Source organism: Pleurodeles waltl, chromosome 3_1 (genome assembly GCF_031143425.1).
Source record: "Pleurodeles waltl isolate 20211129_DDA chromosome 3_1, aPleWal1.hap1.20221129, whole genome shotgun sequence".
NCBI lineage: Eukaryota > Metazoa > Chordata > Amphibia > Caudata > Salamandridae > Pleurodeles > Pleurodeles waltl.
Window position 1 is genome coordinate 402,539,501 of NC_090440.1, and position 13,250 is coordinate 402,552,750.

At 44.2% G+C, this 13,250-nt stretch overlaps 1 protein-coding gene across 1 annotated transcript in view; it reads right to left on the bottom strand.

Moving 5' to 3' along the window:
- STRC (stereocilin) overlaps positions 1-13,250 on the bottom strand; it is a 293,114-nt gene that overhangs the window by 50,211 nt on the left and 229,653 nt on the right. The window contains exon 23 of the mRNA XM_069221443.1: positions 6,639-6,781. Coding sequence (XP_069077544.1) covers positions 6,639-6,781 — 143 coding nt within the window. The remainder of the gene's footprint in view (positions 1-6,638; positions 6,782-13,250) is intronic.

Sequence of the window (13,250 nt, forward strand, 5' to 3'; positions counted from 1 at the left end):
GTATTCCGTTTTCCATCTGTCAGATTCAAAAAAATCAGAGTTCATCATCCCGCACTTATATTTGCATTGTACAAACAGTTCCATGTTCTATTAACTTTTTTGCAATTTGATTTGGGTGAAATCTTAGACTTGGCCGATCCTGTTCTAAAATATCTGAGTTCTTAACTGGAGATTTGCAGTGTTTATCAGGGAGTGCTTTTAACGGAAATTGGACAAATGATAGAATCCAACATTTTCTACTGTTGTATCTTATGACTTTTACTGTACTGAGAGAAACTTTTTTATTGCAATGGTTTTAATTAACTACACAAATACATTTGTGACATTTGGGTGAAATCTTATTATTTTTCTCCGATTTATTGACTTCAGTAAATTCAATTGCAGAAACAGTTGTAATGCCTAATCCTGTTCAGTGGAGCTGGAACAGATTTCAGAGTGGGGTGTTGACATCATTGTTACTTCACTGAAGTTATAGGGATTGGAAAAATTCAAGAGTTTCACAAAGAACAAGCTTAGCAAATAATTGACACCTATTCATCAGGAAAGTGATGAAGGTGTGGTATGTAGCTGGTGGTGCATTCTGAAGTACACTGTCACAAACATGTAACAAAATTAGGCTGTGGTAGCACAATGTCATTTACAGGCAGCTCATATTCCATTGAAATGGCTTCAAAGTTCATAATAGCATGCAGTTTTACTGCTAAAGACTCTATAGTGCGCAAACAATAATATGTGGATGTTAGAACTGACAGGCGGAGAGAGTTAAATTATATGAAACGTGGGTACAATATAATTCTATCAGCCTATGTCCTGATGAGGCTGATACAATACATAGGCCAAAACGCGTCAACATTATCATTTCCAAGGAGCTAAATACGAAAAAGACATTGTTAGAAGTTGATGCTCTAGCTGCTAAATAAGCTGACACGTTAAAAGAAATATATGTGTCTTCTAGATGGCAACTTGATCAGTGGATTATATTTTGAAAACCATGTGTATAACCAGGTTTGGATTTTTTTGGTCCCAAACATATTGGTTTGATAGGTTATGGATTTTTGTGAATAGATATTTGATGGAATGCTTTAAATATTCATTTGTGATTGATGCTACATTCAATAGGTTGTTTGCATTTTGGTGTGAACTTTTTTTTTTAAAAGAGAGGGTTGACTGATATTTGTATCTACATATCATATAATTTGTGGTAAATAAATGAAAAACTAAATGCAAAGTTTATGATTGCGGAGTTGGATAGTCCAAATGTTTTGCAATTTATTTTGCTTGTTTTACACAAATGAGTTGTTGTGTCTCACAAACACATTTACAGGTATTTGTTAGAGGATTTTGTGTTTAAGTCATTATCCCTGCCTCTCTCTGTTTTTGTTAATTTGCAGCCTGTCATAACAGGTCTGTGTGTGCGCATTTGCACCTATGGTGCTCTTAAACATGTGACTAGCCTGCCAATGCAAGCTTGTGTGTGCACAAGGGCATGTATGCCCATGGAGTGAAGAATACCCATGTGTGTTTTCACTACAGAGGAGAGCTGCTCTGCCCATAGGTTAACATGGGAGAAGTTTACAATTACTCCTAGCAGCAATAGTATACTGCAGTGGAGTAGCCTCATAATGTTATCTATCATTGAATTTGTCCTGACGAACCCCTTCCTATGGTAAAGGTGATTTTGTCAATAATAACTGAAAAATGCCAGTTCGAGAAAGGTGGCATTTCTATGCTCTAAAATGCTGTTCTGTGCCTTTTAAAGACAACTCTAATCCACAGTGGAGGCTGAGGGAGCACATCTGTGGATTCCCCAGTGACAGCTATAAACCTTGGGCACACAACTGGAACAACAGATCTCTGCTATTGAAAGCCTGGATGGATAGATTGGAGGAAGAGGTTTTGACACTTGGCCTCTCAGCGCCAGATCATGGCCCCACTAAAGATTAAGATCTGCATTCCACGGCCCCATGGCCATGGCAGACAGGACTGAATTTTAGGGGAGACATCTGTGGTTCAAAGGGGAACCCTCTGAACCTCCTCCAACTTCAAATGCACACTACAGTATAACTACTGGTGCCAAACTGCAGCAAACTAGAGATACACTTGTAGGGTCGCAGGACCAGAAATACTGGACTGCGGGGTGCACGCTGGCAGAGGAATCTGTTGTGCATAAGGAGTAATTAGTGCCCTTGGAAGGTACTGTGCACCCTTCCTGACTTGTGGCTGACCTGGCCTGACTACCTGCTGCTGGGTGGCACCCCGAAGTGTGCTCTCCAAGGGCTTGAAGGTTTTCCCCCTGTTCTCTGGTGGAGGTCCTATGGACATCAAAGACTTCCCGCGAGGGACTTATACCTTCTACCTGTGACATCTGGAGAGTGGTGTCCTCCTAAGTGCCCAGATCTTCTGCTGGATTACATCTGGTAGCAGCGGTGTGAACATGAAACTAAGAATTGTGCCTGGAAACCAGATTGCCTGTTGCAGAGCTCTAAAAGTACTGCCCGGATGCAAGGAGTGTGACCCTTCATCATGGGGCCTCGACACTCATAAGTGTCTGGTTCATGGTGAGCGGATTCACCGGTTGCGGGACCCTGCGTGTCTCGCTTTGTCGATTATACTGCACTTCTCTTGTGCAACACGTTGACTGCATACTCATTGCATGAAGTGCCCGATTCACAGGTTGCGACCCTCGGAGGTGGGGGTGTACCTATAGCAGTGCTGGATTATTTCTCATGTGGCACCGCTGAACTTGCACCTCTGTGTGGGACCAGAATTGTCTGGCGCAACTCAAGTCATTTTGCACCAGATTTTGTGCCTCATTCCAGGAAGGTATGGAATTGGTAACTCTTCGTGTGTGATCGGAATTGTCTGGTGCGACTCAAGGCATCACGCACCAGACATTGTACCTCATTCCAGAGAGGCACGGATTTGGCAACTCTTTGTGAGTGATCAGAATTGTCTGGTGCGACTCAAGTCATCACACACTAGACGTTGTGCCTCATTTTCAGGGGAGAGCAAAGGAACGGATTTGTGTACTGGAGTGCCCAGCTTGGCTGGGTGGTGCTATTGTGAATGGTGTGTGTCCTACGTGACCCTCACCAATGCTTGACAGAACAGGGCCTGTGCTGGAATGCACGGTGTAGAGTCCTTTAAGTGAACTTCCCGAGTGGGGCCAACCTCCATTTGTCAACTGCTGCCTGATCAGCCTGTTATCTGTTTTCTTTCCCAACCATTCCCCTGGGACCCTCAATAAATGTGACTCCTGCTGTGATCGACCTAGTACCTGGGAAAAGGTTACCTTCCTCTCTAGCCCGTGGGGCGGGCAGTAGGGGTTGGTTGAAGGGTGGAGGAAGGTTTTGGCCCATGAGGTCTGCGAGTACAGTGACAACTGGCCTGCGGGATATCAGCGCACAGCAATAGGGTATTGGGAGCGAGTGTGTGAGAATGCGTGTTATCTGAGCCTTTCTGATATCCGTGGTGCTATGAGCAGTATGGAGTGAGTGTGTGGAAGTGACTTCCTGTGATCAACTGCACCGCACTGCCATGTTGCTGTACACCTTGTTTCCTTGCCACAAGATTATCACGGTTGACATTGTTTTTGACCCTTGCAGCATAGGCCCACAAGACTATTTAAAAGTGCTGTAACTATCAGTGTGTACACATTACTGCTATTGCTGTGAACCAGGGTGCACCGTAAAGTGTGTGGTATTGAATTGAAATAATTATAAGGGTGGGTCTCAGGCTGACAACGTTCAACTCCAAATGAGTGTGTTGGGAGGGAAAGTAGGATTTTTTCCAAGTGTACATTTTGGAGATGTCGTTTTAACATGTGTGGACCTAGTACTGTTAGTGCTATTTCTGAATGTGATTTATGGCCAGAAGTACATTATTTACATGTTGTGTTAGCAAATGTGTGTGCTGAAATCAAATCTTCTTTACATACACAACGTGTGAAGTCTCTTTTGTGACGTTCAGTGTATTTATTGTGTAAAATGCTGTGCCAATGCTTTACACATTGCCCCTGTGGTAAGCGTGACTGCTCCTTGCAAAGCTACGCAACGGTGAGGGCAATTTGTACAGTGAGTGTAATCACCCACCCCTGACGGGAGAGGTAGGTTCTGCCTGGCTAGGGCCTTGCCTCAACCTACCAGAACGTGCCCCCTCCAACAGTGGGTACTGGGGTTCAGAATATATCTATCATTTGCACATCACTAAGTTAAGTGTCTTGATTTGTTTTGCTCCTATTAAAACATTTGTTTCCAACAGACTTCAGGTTTGCAAAAATATGTGCTTCATTTCTGCTTTCCTAACTGCTGCTAAATTTTGAAATGTGTTTACAGTTCATATACAGGTATTTACATTTTGCATGTTTGAAAAATACTCACATCTTACAGCCTTTACTTTCACTCTCACTAACCCAGCAAGATTGCCAGATAGTTCACTTTACAAAATCCTCTAATTTTGCAGTCAGAGAAAACAAGTCAACACAAATTTCCAAAAGACATAGCCTGAAATGTGACCCCCTCTTTGAAAGCACAGCAAACATCGCAAGACAAAAACAAAATGTAAAAACATCTTTACTTCAACTTCGCTTTCTGAACTCTAGCATGTTTACTTTGGGGTGATGCAGCACCCCCAACACCGCTACTTCCAGTGTCTATGACCCTGCTCTCAATGATAAGTGTTTTGCCGTCGCTTTCTCAGGGAGTTAGTATTTGTTTAAAGGTGGCAAAGAAAGTAAATAATTCTTCTGAACAGAGTCCTTGACAGCAATATTTGTAACAACATAAGTTAGTGTTTCTTTTTGTTGTGTAGTAATAGTCCACCTTGAAATGGTGCACAACAGTGCAAAACTGTGTACAACATGATAAAATCTGCTTTATTTAAATCCAACAGATGGTAGATGGAATATAATTTCACTTATCAAAAGCTACACTCGCTCCTCCCTTCTTTTTGTGTTATGGAATTCTAAGCACTGCCCCTATGACCAGGAGGAAATTTTGCTAAAGTAATTAGCTGCTTGATCGTAAGGTACTCCATCAAACCTCCCCCCCTTTCTAGAAGTACCTCCAAAATCCGACACCGTTTATCCTTAAGAAAGGGAAACTTTATAGGAGAAAACCCCAAAAAGCTCACCTAAAACTGGAGCAATCCCATCCTCCCAACCCTTCTGCCCGCGTGCCCCACTGCAGTGGAGGAATCGAGCACACAGAGACATTTTAAGGCATGGGCAAAGTGGGCAATTCCCAGAGCCCTCACCTTCCAGGGTGCCACTTGGAAGGTGACATTTTTCTCTTTTTACTTTTGTCTATTTCTCTATACCAACATTTACTGTATGATTCAATGTTGTTTGCAATTATGTGGCTTGAAGCAGCAGAAAATAGGTAATAAAATCCAAAGTTGTTCCAAACAGATGCCCCCAAAATACTTTGTGTCCAGGGCCCCCAAAATCCTTAAGACAACACTATGAGCACCGATTTTGGTGATGGAAGCACTCAGGTTGGGATCACCTTATCTGCATGCTCTGGTGGCTGCAGAAGATGCAAACAAGTGATGGACGTGCAGCCTTGCCCTATCAGTAAGGAGTTATGCATGTCCTGGAGGTGAGGTGGGGCGTTAAATCTGATACTTACTCAAGGGCAGTCAAACTGTCCTACCTTCTCTTGGGGGACTGCAGCACTGGTGTCCTCAGTGGGCACATTTACCCCAAGAGCTGATGGTCCTAGTCCTGATCTGACAGGTGACTCTAAATAAAAGACAGTGAAAGATGGTTGTCTAGATGCGCTTAAGTCCCACGGGAAAGAAAATCAGCCGAGATAGACAAAGTTGGGTAAGCCAATCAAACTACCATACTTCAGCTCTCTTGTGATATAACAGTAAGGTGAAGAACATTCCAGAAGAAAGTGAGTGGCAATACATATCAGCACTTGCAATTGGGTGTTGGGATCTGGTCAGCCAATCAGAATGCTTAATTTCCAGTCAATAATGATTGATAATAGTCAGCTCCGGAAGCATTGGTTGGTTTCCAGATTCCTGACCATGGATGAGAACAGCCTGGCTTTCATCCAAATCACGATGTGATTCCCTCTTCCATTCCCCTTTCTGTACATTTTTACATTTGTAAAGGTAATAGAGGTTCCTCAGAAGGCTCTGCACCACATCACTGCTCCTTATGGATGATGCTACATTGCCTGTAGGTTGCTCTTTTTGACTCACAAATTGGATTAATGTGCATTTCCCAGCGAGTTTGTATTATTTTTCTCATTGCTTGATCTACCTGAAAATGACTGCATTGGAAGGCAGTGGTTGGGCTCTGCTGTATATATGTGTGACGCTGATCTGCAAGGAAGGTCATTGGAGCCGGTGCGCAAGAGAACAGATAGACCCCCTGCTGTGTCACAGCTCTCAAATTCCTTTTTTTGGAGAGGGAGGAGGGGGCAACGTGACTTTTGGGAGCAGGATCTCAGGGCCAACGCAGGCTGTTAGTTAACTTGTCCCTCTTAATGGGCTATTGAATATGAGTTGGGCTCATAATTAGTAGCTGCTTAATTATTAGTCAGTTAACTATCACCCACTTGCTGCCGCTGAACAAAGCTTCAGGGCTCTTCCGTAAAACAGAAATCACGATTAATATCCGCACCAACCTGAATTCCTGCGGGTTTATCTTCTCAATCTCGTCCACTTTGAGCCCACACACAAAGTGCCCAAAAGCTGTTAACTCGGGGAGCTCCAGTTCTGAAGTACGTTTACCATTTTGCCGAAGGATGCTTGCAGCTGCAGCCTTCATCTGAAAAGATACAGTGTTATCAAGCACAGCATGCCAATCAACAAAGAAAAGAAAATATTGAATGCTAACACGGTCTGACAGATAATAGCCCGGTTACTTACTGGTAATCCTCATTGCTTCAAGTCCAGGTCTTCCTTGTCCCCGTTTTTACTAAAACAGTGACTCTAGTACCTCAGAAATCATACTTCTTCCCTTAGGATTTTATATTCCTCCCCGTTTAGCAACAAAAAGGCACCATTCCCCCTTGTTAGGGTCGAGCCTGCGTCGGCTGCGCTTGTGCATGCGTTTCGCTATGAGACGCTTTAGGAATTAAAAAGGGCTCGGAACCCCGTCCACGTCACGCCAGTGTCTTTCTTTGGTTCGTGGGCTTGCCTGTTGGAATCTGCTTGCTTTCATTAGCGGGAGGCATGCATACGTCATGCCTTTTCAGGTGGTTAGCCCTCCTCGAGCGCAGCGACCAAGTACAGAAAACATGCGAGGCTCGCTGTTTTCCGTCCGGTTTGTGGACTACTTTTTCTCTATTTTCGCAGCGCGATCTCGCTTGGCAGAAGTTGAGCGCTTTGCATAATATCGACCCTGTTACACAGTTAATTGCACTTGTTCCGGTTGCGTACATAATTGCAATTTTGCAGATAGGTTTCATTACGAGTGAAAAGACCGGTTAGGAGTTTACAACGCTATTAGCTCTAACACGAGCAACCGCGAGACATGTTGCATTGCAAATGCTTGTTTTTTGATGTTTCCATTCTGATACGGATTGTTGTGGCACCTATACCTTTTTGGGTCAGTGTTTCATTGCACACAGCCCCAGAGGATGGCGGTATTGCACCGTAGGGTTCCTGGGGCCCTCCTGGCTATGTTACAGCTGGTTTAGGGTTGGTATTGGGTACTCAGTGGATCTTGCATTTCAGACTACCTACTACAATGGGCACAATAGCCGTTCTCACTCTCCAATTCAAGATGTTTGGGCTTGGGATGAGCACACTGGGATCTACTTGTAGTGTCCTGCGGGACACGTTCTAGTGTTTCACCAGCCACCTGGCTGAGGGCTGGCCTTACACTCACGCCCCACACCCATCCAACACAGGTGTCACCAGTCAGGTGACCCTGCCATAAAATAAGGGCCAGGAGCACGTGCCTGTGGCCAGTTTACAGAACTCTACCACTGTGTCTGCGTCACTTATTTTGTAGCATGAGGGCCTAGGGCCCCCAACACTACAGTACAGTTGGCACATGCATTCCAAGCCCTAGGACAGTTCAAGCATCATTCTGCTATTGAAGCGAAGGTCAGTGGCAGCAACAGACTAATCTTCTGCTGACTGCTTCATTACCTTGCTGGTGTCATATACATTTTCGCTTTGCAATGCTTTTCTCATGTCATGCCTCAGTCTTGCTCTTCTGCCAAAGTTAACTAAATGTATTGATATAACACAAACGCAGGCTGTACTAGTTTAAGGGGAAAGTTCAAGATACGGCAGATTTGCGACAACTATCTCCGACTAGTATAACAGTAAATCCTGCCGCTAATTGTGAAACAAGTCTATTGCCTGTTGAATACAAAGGGTCCTAATCACATAGATATTTATGGTTGAAAATCTCTGTCTAGAAACGACAATGCCAAGTATACACATAACAATACCTAGCAGATACACATGTTTTCCAGCTGTTAATATCATTTTTGGGGTTGCAAACTCGAGAACTGCGATGTGTGTGTAAATCCAGGTAATTCTCCAGGACATGGCCCCACCTAGTGGTAACTGAGGTTATCAGCCGTATCTTGAATTTTCCACATAAACTGGCAAAGCCTGAGTTTGTGTTATATATTAAGACATTTGTTAACTGTTAATAGCTCTGGCCGGGGGCTTCTGAGCAGAGCTTTGGACACCAGCACTAATTCTTTAACAAATTCGGCACTGGTCTTTAGCAAGGCTTTTTGTCACTCGAAGGTAAAAAAATCGGGCAAGACACAATCTTTCTAATTAATAAAACCCATTCCAAAATGAACGCCGATATGCGTGCATCACGATGCATGGCAGACAACTTTAATTTACTGTCCTAAATGGCAGACAGCTGTGTTTGGAAGAAAAATGTGAATACAAAAAAGTGAAAAACAAATGCATGCAAAGCACAGAAAAGGTAAGTGAGCTCTTGGGCTCCCATAAATAAAGCAATAACACAAAAAAGATCAACATGGAGAGAGGGAAGAGCAGCAGCAAATGGTATAGGATACAGAGCATCATGAAGCAGAGGAGTGAAAGAGAGCAAGGAAATACATTCTCTGCCATAGGGTGCTAAATGCAAAATAAAACATTAGGGGCCAGATGTAGCAAAGGTTTTTACACATTCTGTGTCTATGGGAAAAAGTGTTCGCACATATGGCCCTAGTTTCCTTAAGCAGTCAGTAGAAGGATGCAACTCATCCAATCAGAATACTATTAACCGAAATGCTCCTGGAAGCATCCCTCTCTGCAGGTTGGCCAGAATCTTTGCCGACACGTTCCGCTCTTCGCGCAGTTGTGCAGAAACAGTGCAGGTATCTTCTGCCGGGAGGTGCACTCGCTCAAGAGTTTTCTTGCCCAACCCGGGTATTTCTGTACTTGGTGGCAGCTCCAGTGTGGGCACGCTGTGGCTGTAAATGAGGAGTGGGCGCAAATGGGGCCTTGTGGGGGCAATTTTAAATTTTGGCCCAGGGAATATTTTTGTTCTTAGGTGTGTTTTCTCCCAGTGCTTTAAATGGGCCAGTACTGTCCGGTACTGAGTACCAGCACTTTTTTATTGTGAGAGGGAGAGTACCTGCTCTTCTCAAGAAAACTGTAATATCTTTCATTGGAGAGTACCGGCACTTCTCAGAAAAAAGCAGGTACTCTGAAACAGAGTACCTGCACTTATATTTTTCCATTTCAAGCACTGTTTTCTCCTGAATTGTTTTTTACGAGCTGAAGGGGAGAGTGTGGGCTGTTATATTTGGCAAAGTGTAGTTGGCACAATTGTGGGGGCAATTATATTTTTGGTCCAGGTAACAATTTTGTTTTAGGTGTGTTTATCTCCTGCATTGTTTTAGGTGCTCAGGGGGATGAGTGGGTGATGTTATAATTGGCAAAGAGTAGTTGGCACATGTAAGCTTGCAATTGATGAGTTATCTTGAGAGTAATGAGCTCCTTCACCCCACTCAAATGGGCTTTAGAACCCAACATAGTACAGAGTCTGCGCTCTTAACGGTGACTGAGTCTGCCCGGCAATTATTGGACCAGGGAGGATATGCTGCCATCATCCTCCTCGATCTTAGCGCAGCCTTCGATACGGTTGATCACACTCTCCTCTGTGACAGACTCTCCAAGGCAGGCGTGAGAGGCCTGGCGCTCTCCTGGCTGGCTCTCTTCCTTCCTCATAGGAAGAACTTTCCAAGTCTTGGATCGATCTTTTCTGTCTGATATTGTTCCCCTAACTTGTGGAGTCCCTCAGGGTTCTTCCCTGAGTCCAACTCTCTTTAATATCTACTTATCTTCTTTGGCTAAAGTAGTCACTCCCTACAATCTTTCAATGGTCACTTACGCTGATGATACTAGTGGTCTCCCTCTCGAGTATTGGGGATTCTTCCTCCGCCAATCTGGCCAGCTGTATGAAGGATATCGGTGATTGGATGATTCAATCCAAACTTAGATTTAATGATAGCAAATCTGAAGTACCGATCGTAGGCAATAGCTCTCTAGCCTCTCCTCTAACATTGCGTTCGGAACCCTTTATTAGTCTGCCCCTGCCTAAGGTACAGGTAAAAAGTCTATGTTTTGTGCTAGACTCCCGTCTCATGAAGGAATTACAAGCAAAAAGAATCTCTTCTGTTTGTTTTGGTTTTATTAGATCTCTTAGGAAGATTCTTAATCTTCTGCCGGTCTCTTCCAGAAGAATTCTCGTCCAGGCATTGGTTCTTTCCCGCCTGGATTACGGGAATTCTCTCTGCCTTAGCTCCCCAGAGTATGTAATAAGTAAGCTGCAGATTGTGCAGAACGCGGCAGGTAGACTCCTTACGAACTCTCCCAGGCACCTATCTGCCAAGCCGGCTCTTGCAACACTTCATTGGCTTCCGATTAAACAGCGCATCCATTTTAAATCCATGTGTATCACCCATAGAGCTCTTCATAATAGGGGTCCGCTTTTCTTCAGAAAGCGGATCTCTATTTACGCTCCTTCGAGACACCTGAGATCTTCATCTACTCGGCACATCTATATACCCCGTGTCAAGAGATCATGGGGAGGTAACTCTTTCATCATTAAGGCTGCCCATCTCTGGAATGCCTTGCCTTCTGAACTCCGCCACGAACCATCAGAATCTCTTTTTAGGAAGAAGCTGAAAACTACTCTTTTCAGTCGCTAATTTGTCCTTTTCTGCAGCTTCCAATAACTTTTCTATACCTGGGATGCCTTAGGGTAGCTATGCGCTCTACAAATCCATAAAACTAAACTAAACTAAACTAAGCCTATAGTTATACTTTTTTTTGTGCTGCTTTTGCGTCACGTTTTGACGTAAAAGTGGCGCAAACGTACAAAATACAAATGTATTTTGTAAGTTTGCACAACATTTGCGTAAAGAATGACGCAAATGTGGCGCTAACAAAATATAAATATGGGCCGTAGTGTCCTGCTGGACACGTTCTAGTGTTTCTACCAGCCACTCTGCTCGGGGCTCGCTTCCACACTCACACCACACCCATTCATCACAGGTGTCACCAATCAGGTGACTCTGCTAATAAAAAGGGCCGGGCGCACGTGCCCCAGGCCAGTTATACGAACCCTATTACTGTGTCCCTGTCACCTCATTTAGTAGCATGAGGGTCTGGGGGGCCCAACACTACAGCTCAATTGTATTTTCCTGTTCTAGGGGCAAAGTTTAATGTGTTTTGACCAAACTGTCTAGGGTGTTTGGTGGTTTTGTTACTATTTGACTGGGCATCAGACTAGACCTCGGGGCACTGTTTCTGGGGCCATTAACTATTTATCTAAAATTGCATGCTTTTGGAGGTAGCATGTTCTGGTTGGCTGAGGTGAGGTCCTAACCAGGCAGATCCTTCCTCTCCCATCAAGGGTGGGTGAGTACACTCACTGTATAACCTGCGCTCACCTTTGGGTTGCTTGGCACTGAGCAGTCAGGCTTACCACAGGGGCAACGTGTAAAGCATTGGCACAGCACTCTTACACAACAAATACACCGTGCTTCATAAAACAGACTTCACACATTGTGTATGTTCAATTCACACATTAATTAACACATCATGTACATCATGTACTTCTGGGAATAAATCACATTCTGAAAAAAACACTAGTGTTAGACTTGGCATCATTGGCATCGTCTCCCCTAACTTTTTGCCTCTACTTCCTAGGTTGTTTTCTGTGTGCCGGACTCTGTTTTTGCTGTTTCCTTTGCTCTGGACACTTTACCACTGTTGACCAGTGCTAAAGTGTAAGTGTTCCCAGTATAAATGATATGTGTACATTGGCTTATCCATGATTGGCATATTTGATTTACTAGTAAGTCCCTAGTAAAGTGCACTAGATGTGCCTAGGGCCTGTAAATCAAATGCTACTTGTGGGCCTGTAGCACTGGTTGTGCCACCCTCCTTAGTACCCCTGTAAACATGGCTCAGACCTGCCACTGCAGTGTCTGTGAGGGCAGTTTTAAACTGCCAATTCAACTCAGCAAGTATACCCACTTGCCAGGCCTAAACCTTCCCTTTCTTACATGTAAGACACCCCTAAGGTAGGCCCTAGGTAGCCCCATGGACAGGGTGCAGTGTATGTTTAAAGTAGGACATATACTAACATGTTTTATATGTCCTGACAGTGAAATACTGCCAAATTCGTTTTTCACTTTTGCAAGGCCTCTCCCTCTCATAGGTTAACACGGGGGCTGCCTTTAAATATGATTAAAGTGTAGATTCCCTTTGGGAGCAGATATACATTTGGAGTTTGAGGTCTTTGAACTCACAATTTAAAAATACATACATCTTTTAGTGAAGTTGGTTTTTAGATTGTGTGTTTGAAAATGCCACTTTTAGAAAGTAGGCATTTTCTTTCTTAAACCATTCAGTGACTCTGCTTGTTTGTGGATTCCCTGTCTGGGTCAGTTTGACAGTTGGGTTGTTTGCACCTCTCCTCTAGACAGTGACACAAAGGGAGCTGGGGAGTAGCCTGCACATCCTGCTGAGCCATCTGGGAGGGGCCACTTACACCTGAAAGGGCTGTGCCTGCCCTCACAAAATGCAGTCTCCAACTCCCTGGTGTGTGTCTGGGGCCTGGCCTGGGCAGGACAGGATTGTGAAAACAACAGGGACTTTTCTTTGAAGTAGGCCTACTTCAAAGGCAGAAATTGGTATAAGAAGAGCACCCAAACTCCTGGAAATCAGATTGCTTCTGAAACCAAGCGGAACCTCTGACAAGGAGAAGAGCTGGAGAAGCTGGAGGAGGAGTACTGCCC